Genomic DNA, 19,043 nt, shown 5'->3' on the forward strand with positions numbered 1-19,043 from the left:
CCCATTACTCCATTAGTCAACTCATCTTAGCATTAGCCTGCTCTCTTAAGTCACATGCTTCACCTTCCTTAAGTAAATAATGCAGTGGAATGTACACGACAATGCCTGTGTGGAGAGTATTACCCTAATAATGGCACCGGTTCAGTGATACACAAAGATTGACAATATCTTTACGTCTTAACCCATACTAACCAAGCCAACTGAAAGTAAATAAACATATTATTTTATGTATAACAGGTTATCATCTCCACCAGGCCAAAGGTCGGGGACCGATGTTTTCATCCCTGTCTGTGTGTGTGTGTGTGTGTGTGTGTGTGTGTGTGTGTGTGTGTGTGTGTGTGTGTGTGTGTGTGTGTGTGTGTGTGTGTGTGTGTGTGTGTGTGTGTGTGTGTGTGTGTGTGTGTGTGTGTGTGTGTGTGTGTGTGTGTGAATGTGTCTGTCTGTCTGTTCCAGTGCTATGCCAGTAGGCCCCAGTAGGCCCTCATTTCCCCCCCAAATTGTCATCATTGTGGTGCTATACCATAGACGTGCTATACAAGCCCGCTTTACGTTTTAGCCTACAGCCCTTGAACCATGGGTTGTACAAACAAAGTGTCCTTTTGGCTCATGCTCATAGTTGGCCTTCTTCAACAAACAATATTGTTGGTTGAGGATTATTATGTTAATGTAGCCCCCCCCCCGTCCCAATAATTATACATTATGCTATATTTATTATGGTTGTTTATTTGGTAGCCAGTAGGAGCCAAGATGTCTGCACTAGGCCTGATAGCTATTGTTTTTGTTACAGCCTGTCTATTATGGTTCAGCTTGTCCCCCCCCCCCCCACCCCCACCCCCCCACACACACACACACACTAAATAAATACTGTATACCTTCTTGGTGAGCTTGGTCACCGGGTAGGCATACGCCTAAGTCACACATACACATAGTCCCCTCCCTGTCATACAGTAGTAATGTACTTACTACATGACCCCAAGCACAACCCCTTCCTTAAATAGAATAACATCATCTTCATTTGTCAACAGAAGCTTGTCAACCAGTCAATCAATCTTTATTTGTAGAGTACATTTCACAAGACTATTTATGTTCAGTCAAACAGTAATGCAAACTCAAGTAATGCAGCACGCGATGTGTATCGAATATAGGAAGGTTGGGCACTAGGGAAATCTGGGCACCAATGCAGAGTGGGCACCAGACCTCAGAAGACTGGGCACCTTTTATTAGAATATGCCTAACCCTAATCGTCACCCTGACCTCAGTAGAACTATGCCTAACCCTAACCTTAACCCTAACCTCAGTAAATATGCCTAAACCTAACCTTAACCTCAGTTAGTTGCATTCCAATAATATGCATGCCAGACTTCAAAGTATTCCTGTTTTGGTGCCTGGATTTCCCCTAGTGCCCACTCATCCGAGGTTTAGTGCCCACTCTGTTTTGGTGCCCACATTTCCCTATTGTGCCCACTCCTCTGAGGCCTAGTTCCCACTCTGTTTTGGTGCCCAGGTTTCCCTTTAGTGCACACTCTTCCAAAGTGCCCAGAATGTTTTGGTGCCCATGCAGTAAACAGGTGCATTGAAACGATGCCTCATTTCATTTGACTGCAATACATCCATTTCACCAGCAGGTGCCAATCACATACACAGTGTTAAATTAAGCTGCCTTCCACTATTGATTAATTGAATATTTGATTAGACAAAAATGTGAAACAGCATGAGTACAGTCAAACACTTGGTCTAAAAGGATAACACCAAAAAAGTCCTTGCGGTCTTGTTTCAATTGGGGTCCTATGTATTCAATTCATCTTAATGAAACCATATGCCATGAAAAGGTTCAATGAGAGATTATTTAGAAAGCCTCGTTTTGTCCCTAGTGTGTGTCACCCATGCAAAGATGTGTAAACGAACACATGAAAGAAGCATTTAATCCATGGCAAACGGTCTCCACCAGGACCAGAACAAGTCATGAATGCTGTCATCAGGTATAAGGTTAGCCCTGAAACATGATTGTCAGATCATGACAGTCATGGATGAACTTCAACCTGGTGTTTGCACTTTCTCTATTTTCAAATATAAAGTGCTTACCCCATGGCCACGGATGTTGAAATTATGTACGGGCTCTCAGAAGTACCCGTATCTTCCGTATTGTTCAATAAAAAGCCTTGTAATCCGATTGGTGGCCATTTTCCCAGGTTTTCTCCATTATGCTTTCAACTACGCGACCCTATCGGTTGGGACGTGTATTGCACTCTGATACATTATAACTCTATGAGAAAATAACCACCAATCAAATTAAAATGCTTTTTATAGAACAATACGGAATATACTGGTACTTTTAAGGACCCGTAAATAATTTCAACATCTGTGGCGATGGGCTAAGCACTTTATATTTGAAATTTGAACGTTCATGTAGATGTACGGGCCAGAAATAGAAAAAGTGCAAACACCAGGTTGAAGTTCATCCATGACGGCCGTGACAGAAGACCGTCGTATGTATCCATGGCTAAAGGTGTGTATCAGTGAAAGGAGAGGAGGAGGCGGGGACAGCGACATTTTCTCTGTCCCGAAACGTTTCACCAAATCACTGGAACACACTTCACTTCACAGCAGGCTTAGCACACATGTATGCACCTGTTGCCATAGTATAATGTAGCACAGGTTATTACACTGGAATAAACGCATTCTCACCGGACAAAATGCTCAACTAAGTGGCTGAATCTACACATCTATCTAAAGGAGCATCGTATTCTTTTTGCTCAAAGTCAAACAAAAATAATCATGAAAAAGGGGGCTTTGCATTTTTTGGGTCGAAAGAACCATTCTCTTTTCGACACCAATTTGAAAGTCAAGGAGATGGGTGAGTAGATGACCTATATAACTTTACTTATGGAACGTGAGGATAAGTTAAATTCTTTAAAAATGTAAAAAGTCCGTTTTCACTGAAGAGTTTGTGAACAACCTTTGCACTTTTGAAAGCCGAGATAAAGTTACAGAATGATTGTAGAGGCGACACAACAAGGCCTTTCATACTGACACTGTTAAGTTAAATCTGTTGACTATTCATTTAACCAAATGACCAGACTTTCAGGTATAGAGTTAACGACCGAGTTAACTTACAATGCAACGCATTGAGATGAGAATGAACAGTTATCTTATTTTTAAGGGCTGTCTTTTCCATGTATTGCAATACAAAACTGTAGAAGTGTAAACACGTTGACTTGGTAACAGGATAGGTGGGCACCACCTAAATTTGCTATTTTTTTTCCAAAATGTTAAAACATGTATAGGCCTATATTTGGAAAATGTTTTAAAGTAAAGTATTAGAACATGCTTAAACATTTCTACAACTGCACATTGCTACAAAACCTGTAAATCCAGTCATTTTGGGGCATAAACTAAAAGTTGAAGGATACAATTAAGTCTGATAATGATGTACAGTGCATGTTCACATCATGTATACTTTAAATTACATTAAGACAATTTTCCTAATATACATTTCTTTTACATTTTGGACAAAATAGCCAATTTTACTTCGAGGTGCCTAGTGCCCAACTATCCTGTGTCCGTTGACTTCATCACAGTCCTACAGGTAGATAGTGATCATTTCGATTATTATGAACTGAACCTCTAGAAAGCCAGGTGTGGTTGGTTTGACCCTGGAAGGACAGACAGGCAGGATAGCCTACAATGTGTTGTTGTAGCCTAAACATGTCCTTTGAAGTTGATCTGATTGTTTGTGTATTCTATGATGTGGCTGTAGAGAAACCTGCTGTGCAAACACACAACAGATCTAGCCTAGGTGACATTTGTATATTCAAATATTTGTATATTCACCACTTGTAAATTAATCATTTGTTTAGAATGGGTCCCTCTGGACTGGGTAAACACCACACATACTGTATTTTCAATCTAATGCGTTCAGTTTGGACAAGTATTTATGTGGGTTCTGTATTGTGATATATCACAGAAAATACATCTAAATCCCACTTGTTCTTTGTGGGATACGTGGAAGCAACCAACACATTCCAGTTTTAAAACAGCACACTAATGAATATGATAGCTTCCATTGCTCATGATCCAGTTTAAACAATGTTGCTTGATGGTATTGTTGCTATTGGAAGAGGCTTGACATGGAACACGTGACTGACCACTAATACAACTCTCATTGTGTGTGTGTGTGTGTGTGTGTGTGTGTGTGTGTGTGTGTGTGTGTGTGTGTGTGTGTGTGTGTCCAATAGGCCTAATATATAATTATAATAATTTGATGCAAACATTCTAACAATAGCTAGTCATAATAATTCAGAAAATAAAGGACTTCTCGATCATTATTCGATATACAGATGCAGCCAGCAACTGCCATAATTTTGAGAAGTTTAGTCACTCACTATCCTTTTAAATGTTTTCTAATTTGTTCAATTTGTTTCATTTGGATGGAGTAGCTGTAAGAATAGTGACCATTTCATCGTGAAAGCTTTTGTTTTCTGTCAGCAACAAAACTAGCCTATACTTAACCCTGGAACGCATCTGGGTCGCTTTAGATTTCTTTGGCTATTCAAAAATAGCAGATATACAAGCTCATAGCGCGGCACCGAGTGCCGCGCTATGAGCTTGTAGATCTGCTATTTTTGAAAAATCGTGACTTTTTTTTTTTTTTTTTTCCAAAAAACTTTTAGGATTTAGAAAACATTTTTAAGAATCGCCTCAGGTCTTAATAGGTTAAAAGCATTGAATTACTTCATAATAAGTTAGGCTGATTGACACTGAATTACAGATGTCTTATTCAGCACATTATCTAATTAGCCACTTTTCCACAATTACTAGTCTGTAGAGAACTTTTCATGCGTAAGGAACAATTGAACAGTGTCACTATAGAGGGTTATGTTGGTGGTGACAGGTGCCTAAGTCTTTCAACACTGTTGAAAAGTGTAATTAATTACATAGACCTGGTCTGGTCCATGGGACCCTGCAGTGGTGGAAGAAGTACTCAGATATTTTACTTAAGTAAAAGTATCAATAACACAATATAAAATTACTCTGTTACAAGTAAAAGGCCTGTGTTCAAAATGTTACTTGAGTAAAAGTGCAAAAGTATTGGAATCAAAATATATTTAAAGTACCAAAAGTACATTTTCAAAATCTATGTATAAAATAGGGCTAAAGTTGTTATGCTTTATAATATGACCAAAATCTGTAAAGAACTAGTAACTAAAGTTTTCAAATAAATGTAGTGGAGTAAAAGTACAATATTTGCCTCTGAGATGTAGTGGAGTAGAAGTTAAAGTATTGCAAATTGGAAAAACTCAAGTAAAGTAAAAAGTAACTCAAAATTGTACTTAAGTACAGTACTTGAGTACATGCACTTAGTTACTTTACACCACTGGGATCCTGTTATGATACAGCAGGCAGTTTAAAGTGAAGTTTTTTTTATTATTGTCCTCATGATTGTTTGTTCTAAATCAATTCATTTCAGGCCATATTGTTTGATCTTGTGTGTTTTGCCATGATGTGCTAGGCTAGTACAATGCACACTATATGTCCACACTAGGACTTTTCATTCATAAGCTTAAACTTGTCAAGAATATAAATGCCCAATAAGTGCACTCAAAAGTATGTATTATGTAAAACCAGTGGTGTGAAGTAACTAAGTACATATAGTTTGTACTTTGAGGTACTTTACTGGAGTATTTCTATTTCCAATATTCAATACTTTTACTTCTCCTCCACTACATCTCAGAGGCAAATATTGTGCTTTTCACTCCACTGCTACTTTCCAAAGATTCTTTTTACATGACGAACTGGTGAAATGGGACATAATACTGCATAATAATGACTACTTTTATTTTTTGGGTACTTTAAGTATATTTTGATGCGAATACTTTTGTTCTGTTGGTCAAGTACATTTTTAACACCGGACTTTTACTTGTATATTAGTATAGTAGTATTAGTATTTCTACAATATGGTATTGATACTTTTACTTAAGTAAAAAATGTCAGTACTTCTTCCACCACTGTGAAAGAAGACAGAGTTGGACAGAGTTAGTGTCGAAGTGTCCTTGAGCAAGACGCTGAACAGGTTGGTGCCTTGCATGGTTCCCTCCGCCATCTGTGCGTGTGTGTGTGTGTGTGTGTGTGTGTGTGTGTGTGTGTGTGTGTGTGTGTGTGTGTGTGTGTGTGTGTGTGTGTGTGTGTGTGTGTGTGAATGGGTGATTGTAATGCACAATCTATGTAAAGCGCTTTGGATAAAAGCTCTAAATGCACCATTTACCATTTTACTGTATAAAATAGCTGCAAAGGAGGTGCTCTCTCACTAGGCCAGCAGCAGCCTGACACAGACTAATAGACATGTATTCATTTATTTGCAGTTACCCAAGACAATGTGGAGCTGGTGCTGGACTCATCAGCCATCCCTGAATCGGGCACTGCCAAAGTACGGTCCAGACCCACAGTCAAACATTACATTGTAAGTATAACTCAGTAAATCATCATTCACGATGCATACGAGTAAAGACACTGGTCAATGCTTACGCTAACAATCTTCTTTTTCTCACTTCGCTTATCAATCTGGCCAGCCTCCTATTTGACTCGTATTTCAATTAAAAATTAAAAAATTAAAACAATTAGCAAAGACATTAATCATCATAGCACATTTTGATGTGCTTGAAAGTGCTGTACATAGTTCCTACTTCTAAACATTATCTGTGCGTGTAAGTGTGCTGTATGTGTGTATATCTATTTCCCATGCTGTGCATGTGTTTGTGTTTGCAGTCTTGATATGCAAAGTGTCATGTGCCAGTCTGCCTCGTATGTGTTTAAATATTGAGGTGTGTGTGTGAGGTAGAGTTTCCTTTTCACATTAATGGAATGAATACAGTGTGACTTGAAAGGCATCTCTCAACTGGTTTTCACACCTCAGATGTGGGGAGTGTTCTACATGTATGATCGACCTCTGTGGTATGGACATGTACACTGTCAAACCCATAGTGTTCATTTAACTCTGAGAGTGCACAAATGGAAACAAATGGAACGTAGAAAGGTTTACGGGTCCATTTGTTTCCATTTGTACACTCTTGGAGTTACAAATGGATGAGTTCACACCAGTGTTGATTTTGTCGACTAAAACTGTGACGAAAAATGTTCGTCGACTACCTTTTTTCACCGACGAGTAGATCGGCTATTTTCAGCATGCAACGATGCCATCAAAGCACCGCCTAGACACATTTTAGTTGACTAAATCAACTGTAAATTTAGTCGACCAAAATCTTATGATATTTAGTCGACTAAAATATGACTAAAACTAAATGGAATGTTATTCAAAAGACTATAACTAAAACTAAATGGAATGTTATTCAAAAGACTATGACTAAAACTAAATCAAACATTTCTGTCAAAATCAACAGCTGGTTCACACTGAGAGTGTGAACTCATCCAGAGAGATGATTCTCAGGGGTTAACAATTTGAACCCCAGCATCTACGTATATTCTGAGGGGAACATAAGCCAAAAATAGCCGATCTAAGGGCCCACAATGCGTCCAAAAGTGGTCCAAGTACAGCTGTATAGCTTCACTAAGACTAGTGGGTTAAATCAACAGTCAGGATTCTATTGCGTATACAACAGTGTTGGGTCGGGCACACCCAGCAGTACGTGGGGTTGGACAGCTCATGGCATCCATGACAGATGAAAGTGAGTCACAAGGCAACAACTCAACATGACATTAAAGTGAAACACAAACCACACCTGTAAATCTGTTGTGTAATGTTCATGCCTCTGCAAGGTGCCTTTGATAGGGCGCCACGCAGCAATATCATATTCAAGGTGTGACATATGGGCGAGAGTTCAGTGGTGGAAAAACTACTAAATGTTATTACTTCAGTAAAAGTATCAATACTGCAATGTAGAAATACTCTGTTAGGGCACGGCCACACTAGCACTTTGATTCTACCTATGGGGCGGAATCTGCCAATGCTTTTCAATGGGAATGGCGTGGTTTGATGGTCTTGCGCATCTTTCCGCATGTCAGACACAGTCACACACCTTGCGTTTATGCGCTCTGACTATACGCCTCGTCTAAGACTATGCTGCTTTTCCACCCCTCTGTCCAATCGGGTGAGTCGAAGGCGGCTACGGGGAGGGTCCTGAAAGTGAGTGACAGGTGCGTCACTGGTTAATGGGACAGAATGCACAGCAAGATACTCTGTTTCTTAGAATGCGCATGGCTGCAAAAAACAGTCGGCTGTGCACAACATGAGTTTATCAGCAGCAGCCATAGTTTGGTGTGGTCGTGCCCTTGCAAGTAAAAGTCCTGAATTCAAGATTTACTTGAGTAAAAGTACAAAAGTATTGGTATCCGAATGTACTTAAAGTACCAAAAGTAGAAAGTAGTCATTATGTAGAATGTCCCATTTCCAAGTTTTCAAATGTATAAATAAAATGTATAAAAATCTTTTGAAAATAGCAGATCTACAAGCTCACAATGCGTCGCGACGCATTGTGAGCTTGTAGATCAGCTATTTTTCAAATGGACGAAATGTATATAGGGCTGAAGTGGTTAATGTATGTTTTGTAATAATAATCAAAATCTACTAGACTAGAACTGAAAAAAATCTACTAGACTAGAACTGAAAATCAAAGTCATTTGTTCAAGTTGGTAGTCGAGCCAGAGCCAGTCTGTCATCAGAATAGATGAAGAAATCTGGAAATTATAGGATAAGCTGCAACTATCGATTATCTTCTTAGCGATTATTCTATCTAATTAATTGAATAATTGAGAAGCACGTTTTTTGATCAAACGAATCAATGCGAACACAAATCGCATTGAATTAAACTGATTAGTCTGATGAAGTGTTGCATATTCTGTACAGTACAAACACCATAGGATGTCCTTTATGTCTGTTGTTGTGTGTATGTACAGCAACTGCACTGTGTATTCAATGGAGCAACTGAAATGTTTGGTTTCTCCAGAAGCCCTTAGTGATAGGATGGAAGACTGGCAATGAGTAGTCATTGTTTCATGGAAACAATGACTATTGTGTTTAACAGTTAACATTTTATATCAGAAGCTAAAAAACAAACAAAAATACCAACCAAATATATTTTATATCAACGAATCAACTGAATCCATTAAATTGATTAGTTTGATGAACTATTAACCACTAACCTATTATAGGGTTAAAATTCATTCAGTGACAGACATTGAGATTAATAGAGGCCTCTTTGTATTCAGATCCAACCGCAACATTACAGTAAATGCACTCTAAAGGTCATGAGCTAATCCACATTTGATTGAGATTAGTTTAATAAGTGTGTATTTGATTCAGGCATTATTAGACCGCACGAAAGTGATTCAGCATATTTATGTCCAGACAGTCACTCTGGCCGAGGCTTGTTGTAGTGCTGCAGTGGTTGTCCTGTCCTTTTAGAAAGGGCATGTGCCACGCTCAACCTATTAGACTGGTATTATGTCAACACTGTCTGTGTTTATTTTTGGTTGACAGTGATACTGTAGGAGCATGTCTTTCTTTCTTTCTTTCTTTCTTTCTTTCTTTCTTTCTTTCTTTCTTTCTTTCTTTCTTTCTTTCTTTCTTTCTTTCTTTCTTTCTTTCTTTCTTTCTTTCTTTCTTTCTTTCTTTCTTTCTTTCTTTCTTTCTTTCTTTCTTTCTTTCTTTCTTTCTTTCTTTCTTTCTTTCTTTCTGTGTGTGTGTGTGTGTGTGTGTGTGTGTGTGTGTGTGTGTGTGTGTGTGTGTGTGTGTGTGTGTGTGTGTGTGTGTGTGTGTGTGTGTGTGTGTGTGTGTGTGTGTGTGTGTGTGTGTGTGTGTGTGTGTGTGTGTGTGGTAGCTAAGTGACTGCATGGGGTTTTTAGTCATAATAAACCGTGCCCATTTCATTTAACATCTGCCGTTGTGATGAATAAGAGGTGTTGTCTTTGTGAATGAAGTATGCATGAGCATGACACGAGTCATAAGCCATTACTGAACCTGTAATATTATATCAAACCTGTGACACTTTAGTTTAGTTTAAGCATTAGGGCATGAACTCCAATGCACATGAACATATTTTAAGGTGTTTGGGGCTGTCCGTAGACTCCACACCAACAATAACAATAGAGATAACCACACTGAAGAACAATAACGTTCAGTAAACATGTTGAATGTAAAGTGAAGTGTTGAATGTGACACCCTGTAAATTGGGGTGGATTTTGATTGGCTGTTTATGGTCCTATCGTTCATAAAATCACTCTGAAAGTGATCCAAACGATATTGTTCCCCACTGTCATCATTGTAAATTAGTTGTGGTGTGGACCCCGTCACGCACTTAAAACAACCATTAAGACCCGAGGCCAATTCTACAAATGCCTTCTAAATCAATAGTTCTCGACTCACACTTTCAATATTTTTCAAAAATGTTAAAAAAATAGCAGATATACAAGCTCGCAGCGAGGCGCAAAGTGACGCACTGTGAAGCTTGTACATCTGCTATTTTATCTAAAATGACACAGATGCTTTCACGGTTTTAATGGGTAAAGAACAAGAACGATGATTATTATCGTTCTTGGAGTGGACGGCCCTTTTGACTGATTTTTTTTCGAGAGAGACAATGTGTAGAATAAAAATGAGACCATCTTTTACCGTACATAACGTTAACATCTACTGTTGTAAATGTCTTTGCTGTTTTTAGGAATATCACGATTAACTGGATTTCCACATTTCTTGCAATAACAAGCCCTACCTAACTACTAATAGCAGTCAATGCAAGTTTTAGTATCAGTTGCGCAAAAACAGCATTACGCCTGATAACCTCGTTTCACGGGACATTACAACTGCGACAGAGGTGGAAGAAGTACTCACATGTTTTACTTACTGTAAGTAAAAGTATCAAGACTGCACTGTAGAAATACTCTGTTTACAAGTAAAAGTCCGGAATTCATAATTTACTTGAGTAAAAGTACAAAAGCATTGGTATCAAAATGTACTTAAAGTACCAAAAGTAAAAGTACTCGTTATGCAGAATGTCCCGTTTCGCAAGTTATCAAATGCCTAAAATGCATAAAAATCCTTTGAAAATAGCCGATCTACAAGCTCACAACGTGTCGCATCGCGACACGTTGTGAGCGATGCGACACGTTGTGAGCTTGTAGATCGGCTATTTTCAAATAGCTGACGTTTAAATAGGGCTGAAGTGGTTAATGTACGTTTTGCAATAATAATCGAAATCTACAAAGAAACTAGTAACTAAAAGTTTTCAAATAACTGTAATGAAGTAAAAGTATAATATTTGCCTCTGAGATGTAGTGGAGTAGAAGTAAAAGTATAGAAAAATGGAAATGCTCCAGTAAAGAAAAAACTCCTCAAAATTGTACTCAAAAGTACTACTTGAGTAATTATACTTTACTACAGTTACTTTACGCCACTGCATGTTGCCACAGCCGTGTTGAAAACAGGTTGGTTCACTTCACAAGCTCTAATCCTGACTATTGAAGAACGGTATGCAGAGGTTATCTCATCACTCCCCTACTTCTTCTCATATCACGTTCCATTTCCTGTGACTATCTCAGAGGTCATCATCACGTCTCAATGTTGTTCTTTTCTTTTCCCACAGTCCTCATCCGAGGTTTTGCAAGGGTTTGCTGTCCCGACACCCACGGTTCCTGTCATTCCAGCTTACAATGAAGTAAAGACCAACGGTTTGGGTAAGAATCTGTCATGAAACTATTTTGAATATATATATATTTTTTTGTATTTGCCCAGAGTTCAATTATTTACCACCTTTAAGCATGTTAAGCATTTGGTCTGGTTTGAGGCCGCCTCGGATTGTTTGATCGCGGTTTAACCGCTTTCAACCTGCCGTCCACATTTTGGGCTGTGGTGGAAAGTAACTAAGTACATTTACCCAAGTCCAATTTTGAGGTATTTTTTACTTTACTTGAGCATTTCAAATTTCCAATACTTTTACCTCTACTCCACTACATCTCAGAGGCAAATATTGAACTTTTACTCCTCTACAGTTATTTGAAAACTTTAGTTACTAGTTACTTTTTGCAGATTTTGATTATTAATACAAAACATGCATTACCCACTTCAGCCCTATATACATTTCAGCCATTTGAAAATAGACTATCTACAAGCTCACAATGCATTGCGATGCGACGCATTGTGAGCTTGTAGATCTGTTATTTTTGTTATTTTTATATTTTTTTATACTTTTTATACGTTTGAAAACTTGTTAAGGGCTCAGCCCCACCGCACTTTTATTTTACCTCTGGGGCGGAATCTGACAATGCTTTGTCAATGCAAATGTGTGGATTCTTGGAAAAAATGCGCAAGACCATGACTGCGACTACTTTCTACTTTTGGTACTTTAAGTACATTTTGATACTAATACTTTTGTACTTTTACTCAAGTAAATTTTAAATAAAATGCTATCCCCAAATATAGCAAAAATAGCCGACCTACAAGCTCACAACACATCGCATTGTGGTGCATTGTGAGCTTGTAGATCGCAGTGAGTGTCCATGAAGGGTTAAAATATAGGGCAAGTAAATGTTTGTCCAGGCCATTGCACAATATATTTCTGAATGTGTCGAAGCAGCCATAACAAATACCAAGCATATTTACACTGTGGGAGTGAACGCATAGATCCAAAAGAATTTGATATTGTATTGTTTCATGATTTCACAAATCTGGGCAAAACCTAGAAGGCAATATATTACTCGCAGTGCATTTTGAGGAAATATAACATGAAAACAGAAAAGAATAGGAATCATTTGCATTATCATGCTTGCTTTATAATAGGCTATGAATGTTGTGGGACTGTATTAACCCATTGAGACCTGAAGCCGATTCTACATGTCTCCTATAAATCCCAACAGTATTCTGAAAAACGTATGTTTCTATATCAGTGGTGCTCAATCCTTTTCATGTCAAGGACCCCCAAAATGATATGTATTTGTCCGTGGACCCCCATCTCAATTTCTTTTGTTCCAGGGACCCCCAGAAGCAAAGATTTGAGTTAAAAATGTTCGCTTTAAAAAAAAATATATATATTCAAAAGATTTGCGCACATTTTCACAATTTTTCAAAAATAGCAGATCTACAAGCTCGTGGCGCGGCACTCGGTGCCGCGCTATGAGCTTGTATATCTGCTATTTTTGAATAGCCAAAGTGTAAAATAATGCTTTTTTGCTCAAATCTAAAAATGACACATTTCCAGGTCTTAATGGGTTAAGACAATGTCAATAGCCATACCATTCCCACAATAGGTGTTCAACCCCAAGGGAATTTTGCACATTTTACATGAAATAATATGCAATGTCTATAAAGTCATCAAAGTAATTATCAGTGGTGGAAAAAGTACTCAAATGTTTTACTTAAGTAAAAGCATCAATACTGCAATGTTGAAGTACTCTGTTAGGGTGCGCTCCCACCGCACTTTTATTTTACCTCTGGGGCGGAATCTGCCAATGCTGTGTCAATGCAAATGCGTGGATTCTTGGAAAAGATTTGCAAGACCATGAATCCACGCATTTGCATTGACAAAGCATTGGCAGATTCCGCCCCAGAGGTAAAATAAAAGTGCGGTGTGGCCGTTCCCTTACAAGTAAAAGTCTGGAATAAAAAAATGTACTTGAGTAAAAGAACAAAGCTATTGGTATCAAAATGTACCAAAAGTAGAAGTACTAAAATGTTTGAAAATTGCAGATCTACAATCTCACAACGCGTGGGCGCGTTGTGAACTTGTAGATCGGCTATTTTAAAATAGCCTAGGTTTAAAATAGGGATAAAGTGGTTAATGTATGTTTTATAATGTAATAATTTATATCTGCAAAGTATCTAGTAACTAAAGTTTTCAAATAATTGTAGTGGAGTAAAAGTAAAAGTATAGACAATTGGAAATACTCCAGTAAAGTAAAAGTACCTCAAAATTGTACTTAAGGACAGTACTTGAGTAAATGTACTTAGTTACTTTACACCACAATTAATATAGATCAAATATAAAATAGCCTTATGAGCACAGCTAAGCAAAGTACAGACACACTGTACTCACATTAGTACAACAGGACATTTCCCATAATAGACCACACTAGACAGGCAACACACATGAAGGCCACAAGCTGATATAATAATGACTCTTTAGTATACTGTTAGAATCTGTGTGATTACAAAACAACACCCTTCTGTTCTTCCACATCTTCCTAATGCTGCCGTTTGTGCACCAAATGTTATCTAACAACTTCTTTACACTATAACTCATTTAACTCCCTTCTGATGTCATAGAAGTTCGGGGCAAATCTCATACAAAACACATTCTTCAAAATGTTACTTGAATAAAAGTACAGAAGTATTGGCATCAAAATATACTTAAAGTACCAAAAGTAAAAGTACTAAGATGTTTGAAAACAGCAGATCTACAAGCTCACAACGCGTCGCATCGGCTATTTTCAAATAGCCTATGTATAAAATAGGACTGAAGTTAATGTGTGTTTTATAATATAATGATTTATATCTGCAAAGTAACTAGTTACAAAAGTACAATATTTGCCTCTGAGATGTAGTGGAGTAGAAGTAAAAGTGCTGAAAACTGGAAATACTCCAGCAAAGTAAAAATACCTAAACATTTTACTTAAGTGCAGTGCTTGAGTAAAAGCACTTAGTTACTTTACACCACTGGCTGTTTTTTGAAGTATTGTTTTAACACTGCTCACGTTTTTAAATGAGCTAAGATGAACCTTTGTTATATTGATTCACTTGTGTGCCGTACATCTAAACACTGGTCTCTGCTTCCTACCCCAACACTTGTCTTTTTGTTCTATAGTCAGTGGAGATCGGTGGTCAAATGGATCAGCTCTATCTGTGCCTGACCTGGTGGAAGAAGAAGAAGAAATACTGGTTCCTCCTCCGCCTTCTGTTGCGCCGCCACCACCACCACCCGCCCACTTCATTCCTCCTCCGCCAGATTTCATGGGTGATCTAGGCGATCTCGACTTGGCAAGCATTCAGCCGCCATCCATGCCGCCTCCAAAACCACCGTCCCTGGCTCCTTCTTTGGAGGACGAGGACCTGAGTTCCCTGAGACCCCCGCCCATGGCGCCTCCGAAGCCTCCCTCGACTTGCTCCAGTGCCTCTACGTCGTCTTTGCCTATTTCCACTACTCCGCCGACCAAAGTTGCCCCGCCACAGTCCCCTGCTGAACGGCAACACAAGGCTCCGAAGATCCCCCCTCCGAAGCCTGTGAGGTTGTCGTCCATGCCCTCTATGGACGGCCCGCCCCAGTGCCCCGCCCCGCCTCCCCCCGTCCAGAGTCCCACGCCGTCCAGCTTCAACCCCCAGAACACGGCTAAGCTCTACAGCGTTCCCAAGACCTCCGTTCTGACCGAGCATGCGGACCGCGAGACGAGGCCCAAGCCCATCTTGGTCCTGGAGGATTCCGTGTCTCTTAACTCTGTCCCGGTGCCTGTCCAGGTCAATGGGAAAACCTCATCCGTGGAGAAGGACCTGCAGGACTTAAAGGCGACCTTACAAGCAAACCTTCCCTCACAAAAGCCGGCTTCCCTGTCGAAGAGGCCGCCCAGCATCGAGTCTGTTGCGAGAACTCCACCCAAAGTTTCACCGAAGCTTCAGAAACAGCCCGCCGCTCGCGTCAACTCAGAGAGTAATCTGGCGGGGCTTGATAAATCTCCAAAGGCGACCTCACAAGAAAACCTTCCGCCACAAAAACCTGCTTCCCTGTCAAAGAGGCCGCCCAGCATTGAGCCTGCTTCTACAACTCCACCTAAAGTTTCACCAAAGCTTCAGAAACAGCCCGCTGCTCGCGTCAACTCAGAGAGTAATCAGGCAGAGCTTGATAAACCTCCAAGTCAGGGCCGCCAATTCAGTCCTTTAATAGATAAACTGCGTAACCTGAAGGGAAGTGAGCCCAGTGGGGTACGAGAAGGGCCTGCAGCCACACCCCTGTCCCTTCTAATGGCAGCTAAAGAGCGCGACAAGCACAGATCCTCTCTGTCGCGTGAAAACAGCACTGCAACGAGTGAGCAGTCCACCGCAAGCATCCAGCCCGTTGCCTCGAATCCCAATTCTTTCGTCGTCATCCCCAGAGCTGCCTCGTCCTCTTCTCTCGCCTCACAAGGCAAAATTCTGGAGAATACAAAGCCTGTTGTCTCTTCGGAGCCCACAATAACAAACCCGATATATGCGGTGGTCCAAAAAGGGACGGCATCTACAAAGCCAGCTCTGAACAGAGTATCTGGCATTCAATCATCACCTGCCAGCAGCCCAGTTATCGAACATCGGAGTGTAGATCAAAGCTCTTCACCATCTGAGAGTGCACCGGATCAGGAGATCGAAGAAGAGGTGTGTATGCCACTGCTGCCTCCCCCACCAGAGTTTGCCAACGCTGATGATTTAGATGAGGCTGTGGAGCCTCCACCCAGCTTCCCACCACCGGACCCGCCAGTGACGAGTGCACCATCACCACCAACGGCCAGTCCTATTCCCTATGCTAAAGGTCCATCCGCGGAGACTCCACCCAGGCCCAGCACCCCTGCACCTGACCCGCCAGTGACGAGTGCACCATCACCACCAACTGCCAGTCCCGTTCCCCCTGCTAAAAGTCCATCTCCTCTACCAAAACCTCAGCCCCCAGCACCTCCAAAACTCCCACCTCCTGAAACGGACATCAAACCAAGGCTGCCGGTCCAAACCAAATCTAAGGTGCCTCCTACGCAATCACCCACCTCCTCTCTCTCAGCCAGCCAAGCCACGCTCCTAAGTATCTTGCAAAAGAAGATGTTAGAAATGGAGAATAAAATGACTCCCATGAGTGAACCTGAGTCCAACGGCGATGGTGACTGGGGTAACCCCTTGTCTGATGAAGAAACGAACGTCCCTGCAGTCCTTAAGGCCCCGCCAAAGAACAAGACTTCCACCATACCCAGCAAAACAACAGGCCTGCATTTGAACAAGACCTCCACCATGCCCAGCAAAACAACAGGATTGGATATGCGTGAGTTGGAGAGTAAGGTTGCCAAAAAGCTTCAAGAGAAATCGTCATCAAAAGGTGCCACCAGGTAAGTGAGCTTCATAGGTGCTTCATAAGATAAAGTGGCCTGGATTAGTTAGTTCCTAATGGCCTGCCAGTGATGAATTGTTGTTGTTGTTGGGGCTTTGACAATCATAAATCTGTTCTTCCTTTCAGCAATGGACCAGAGTCAAAGCAGCAATTTGGAATGACATTTACAGTTCGACCTGGAACCAAACAACCCATCACCCTTGTTAGTAAGGGGGAATCATCATGAGGAATTATGCTTTATATTCATATATAGTTTCATATAGAATTGGATTTTACCATTAAAATATGACGTAGGAACCTTTCCACCAATAAGATGGTATTATTGCGTTAAGAGTAATGGTCTTCTGAGTTACGGATAATGCAACATAATGTTGCTTAACCTCCAAAGGACACAGCACCTCTGTAAAAAAAATACAAAAAAATCCTTTTTATCCATGTGTCTAGAGTCACATTTGGCAGACCATTTTCAACTGCTTTCCTTGGCAGCTGCTCTTTAATCACTGACAGATGAGAAATTGGTTTAAGTTTAAAACAAACTGAAAAACACTACATTGTATTGTACTTAGAACAGGTTCGAAATATTGTTACAAAGCGTTACTACTCTGCATTTGCTGTACAGACAGCTATCGGATTCAGTACAGGAATAGTTAGGGTTCGTGCTGTAATTATGGGTGCCATAATTGTAAAATATTATTTTACTGTTACCTTTGTATCGTGTACGTTCCTTTGGCCATGGGAAATGAATGATTTTATTCATGACTTTCCTAGATGAGTCATTCAGATGGGTGCCAGATTTTAATCTTAGAAGGATTGATTTTCATATTTATTGGTCTTAAAATTCTATTTTTGCTTAATTTCTATTTGGCAGTGAAGATTTTATTAGCGACGCCATGTTGTTTTGATGTACATATTAGTTTTGTTAATGAAAAAAAAGTATGTCTGGAATTTATGAGAAATGTCAGGATTGTGCAATGTGACTATATGAAGTATGTATGTCTGTCTAATATAATAGTGTACACTCTAATACAACAATAAAGTCAGATCTTTAATTTAATAAATATTTTATTGAATAAATTGAAGCAGTTTATTCATAATTTGTGACCAAATCATTTGTCGGGGTTCTATTGGAGGTTAGTAAGGCGACATCCCGTTTTAGTGTGTTTAGACCTGGAACGCATCTGTGTCACTTTAGATTTCTTTGGCCATTCAAAAATAGCAGATATACAAGGCAATAGCAGTTGTAGATCTGCTATTTTGGAAAAATCTTGAAAAAAAAGAGTCTGATATTTTTTTTAGGATTTAGAAAACATTTTAAAGAATCGCCTCAGGTCTTAAAGGGTTAAGAAGTGATTGAAAACACTGAACTTGCTAGCCTGGTCTCCACAGACAAATCATTCCAAAACCCAGGGTGGCAAAGGCCTGATTGCCTTGTCTTTAGTTTAGACTTTAGAATTACCAGAATTGTCCTGCCAGAGGAGCTCAGGCTGTGCTTCTACTCATATGGGGGGGTGCACTGCACACAGTAGATGTCTTCCTACCACCTCAAACTCAACTAAACAAGACTGAGCTTCTCTATAGCTCAGGTATGCACTGCCCCCTGCAGGATGATCTCACCATTTCAATTGACGCCTCACTGGTGGCTTCTGTTCCAACTGTCAAGAGCCTGGGTGTTGTCCTGGACAGTCAGTTGTCCTTCAAGGCACACATTGCAGCAAAACCGATCGATCCTGTAAGTTAACACTTTACAAACATGATGGATCAGAGCCTTCATCACTCAGAGTCTGCCCAGCTCCTTCAGGCATGCAAACAGCCCCGAGGTGAAAAAGGTGACAACATGTTTTCTTTCGGGTCAGGTGTCACACAATTGCCGTATTTGGGTTCAAAAAGGTGACTGTAGCTGAAAAGTGACACTTTTGCATGTCTGTATTATAATCAGCTCAACAACCCAGGATAAACGCAATACGATGACAGCAGTTTCGACGGTCA

General features: G+C 40.0%; 1 protein-coding gene across 1 annotated transcript; it reads left to right on the plus strand.

Moving 5' to 3' along the window:
• Nucleotides 1–2,597: 2,597 nt before the first annotated feature.
• Nucleotides 2,598–18,155, plus strand: LOC311048309 (uncharacterized protein). Its single transcript, XM_084061529.1, has 5 exons — nt 2,598–2,854; nt 6,360–6,457; nt 11,592–11,682; nt 14,805–17,055; nt 17,184–18,155. Exons 1-5 carry the CDS (start codon nt 2,776–2,778, stop codon nt 17,281–17,283), a joined length of 2,619 nt encoding a protein of 872 aa, XP_083917655.1. The 5' UTR covers nt 2,598–2,775; the 3' UTR covers nt 17,284–18,155.
• Nucleotides 18,156–19,043: the final 888 nt, after the last annotated feature.

This window comes from Gymnoscopelus microlampas, assembly GCF_963454915.1.
Source record: "Gymnoscopelus microlampas genome assembly, chromosome: 7".
Taxonomy (NCBI): Eukaryota; Metazoa; Chordata; class Actinopteri; order Myctophiformes; family Myctophidae; genus Gymnoscopelus; species Gymnoscopelus microlampas.

What these genes read in the sequence shown, in the direction of transcription:
- LOC311048309 (XM_084061529.1), top strand. Translation starts at nt 2,776, where the DNA reads ATGAAAAAGGGGGCTTTGCATTTTTTGGGTCGAAAGAACCATTCTCTT. An exon ending in AGTAAAGACCAACGGTTTGG is followed by an intron (nt 11,683 to 14,804) that starts GTAAGAATCTGT and finishes TTTGTTCTATAG; the next exon opens with TCAGTGGAGATCGGTGGTCA. An exon ending in TCATCAAAAGGTGCCACCAG is followed by an intron (nt 17,056 to 17,183) that starts GTAAGTGAGCTT and finishes TCTTCCTTTCAG; the next exon opens with CAATGGACCAGAGTCAAAGC.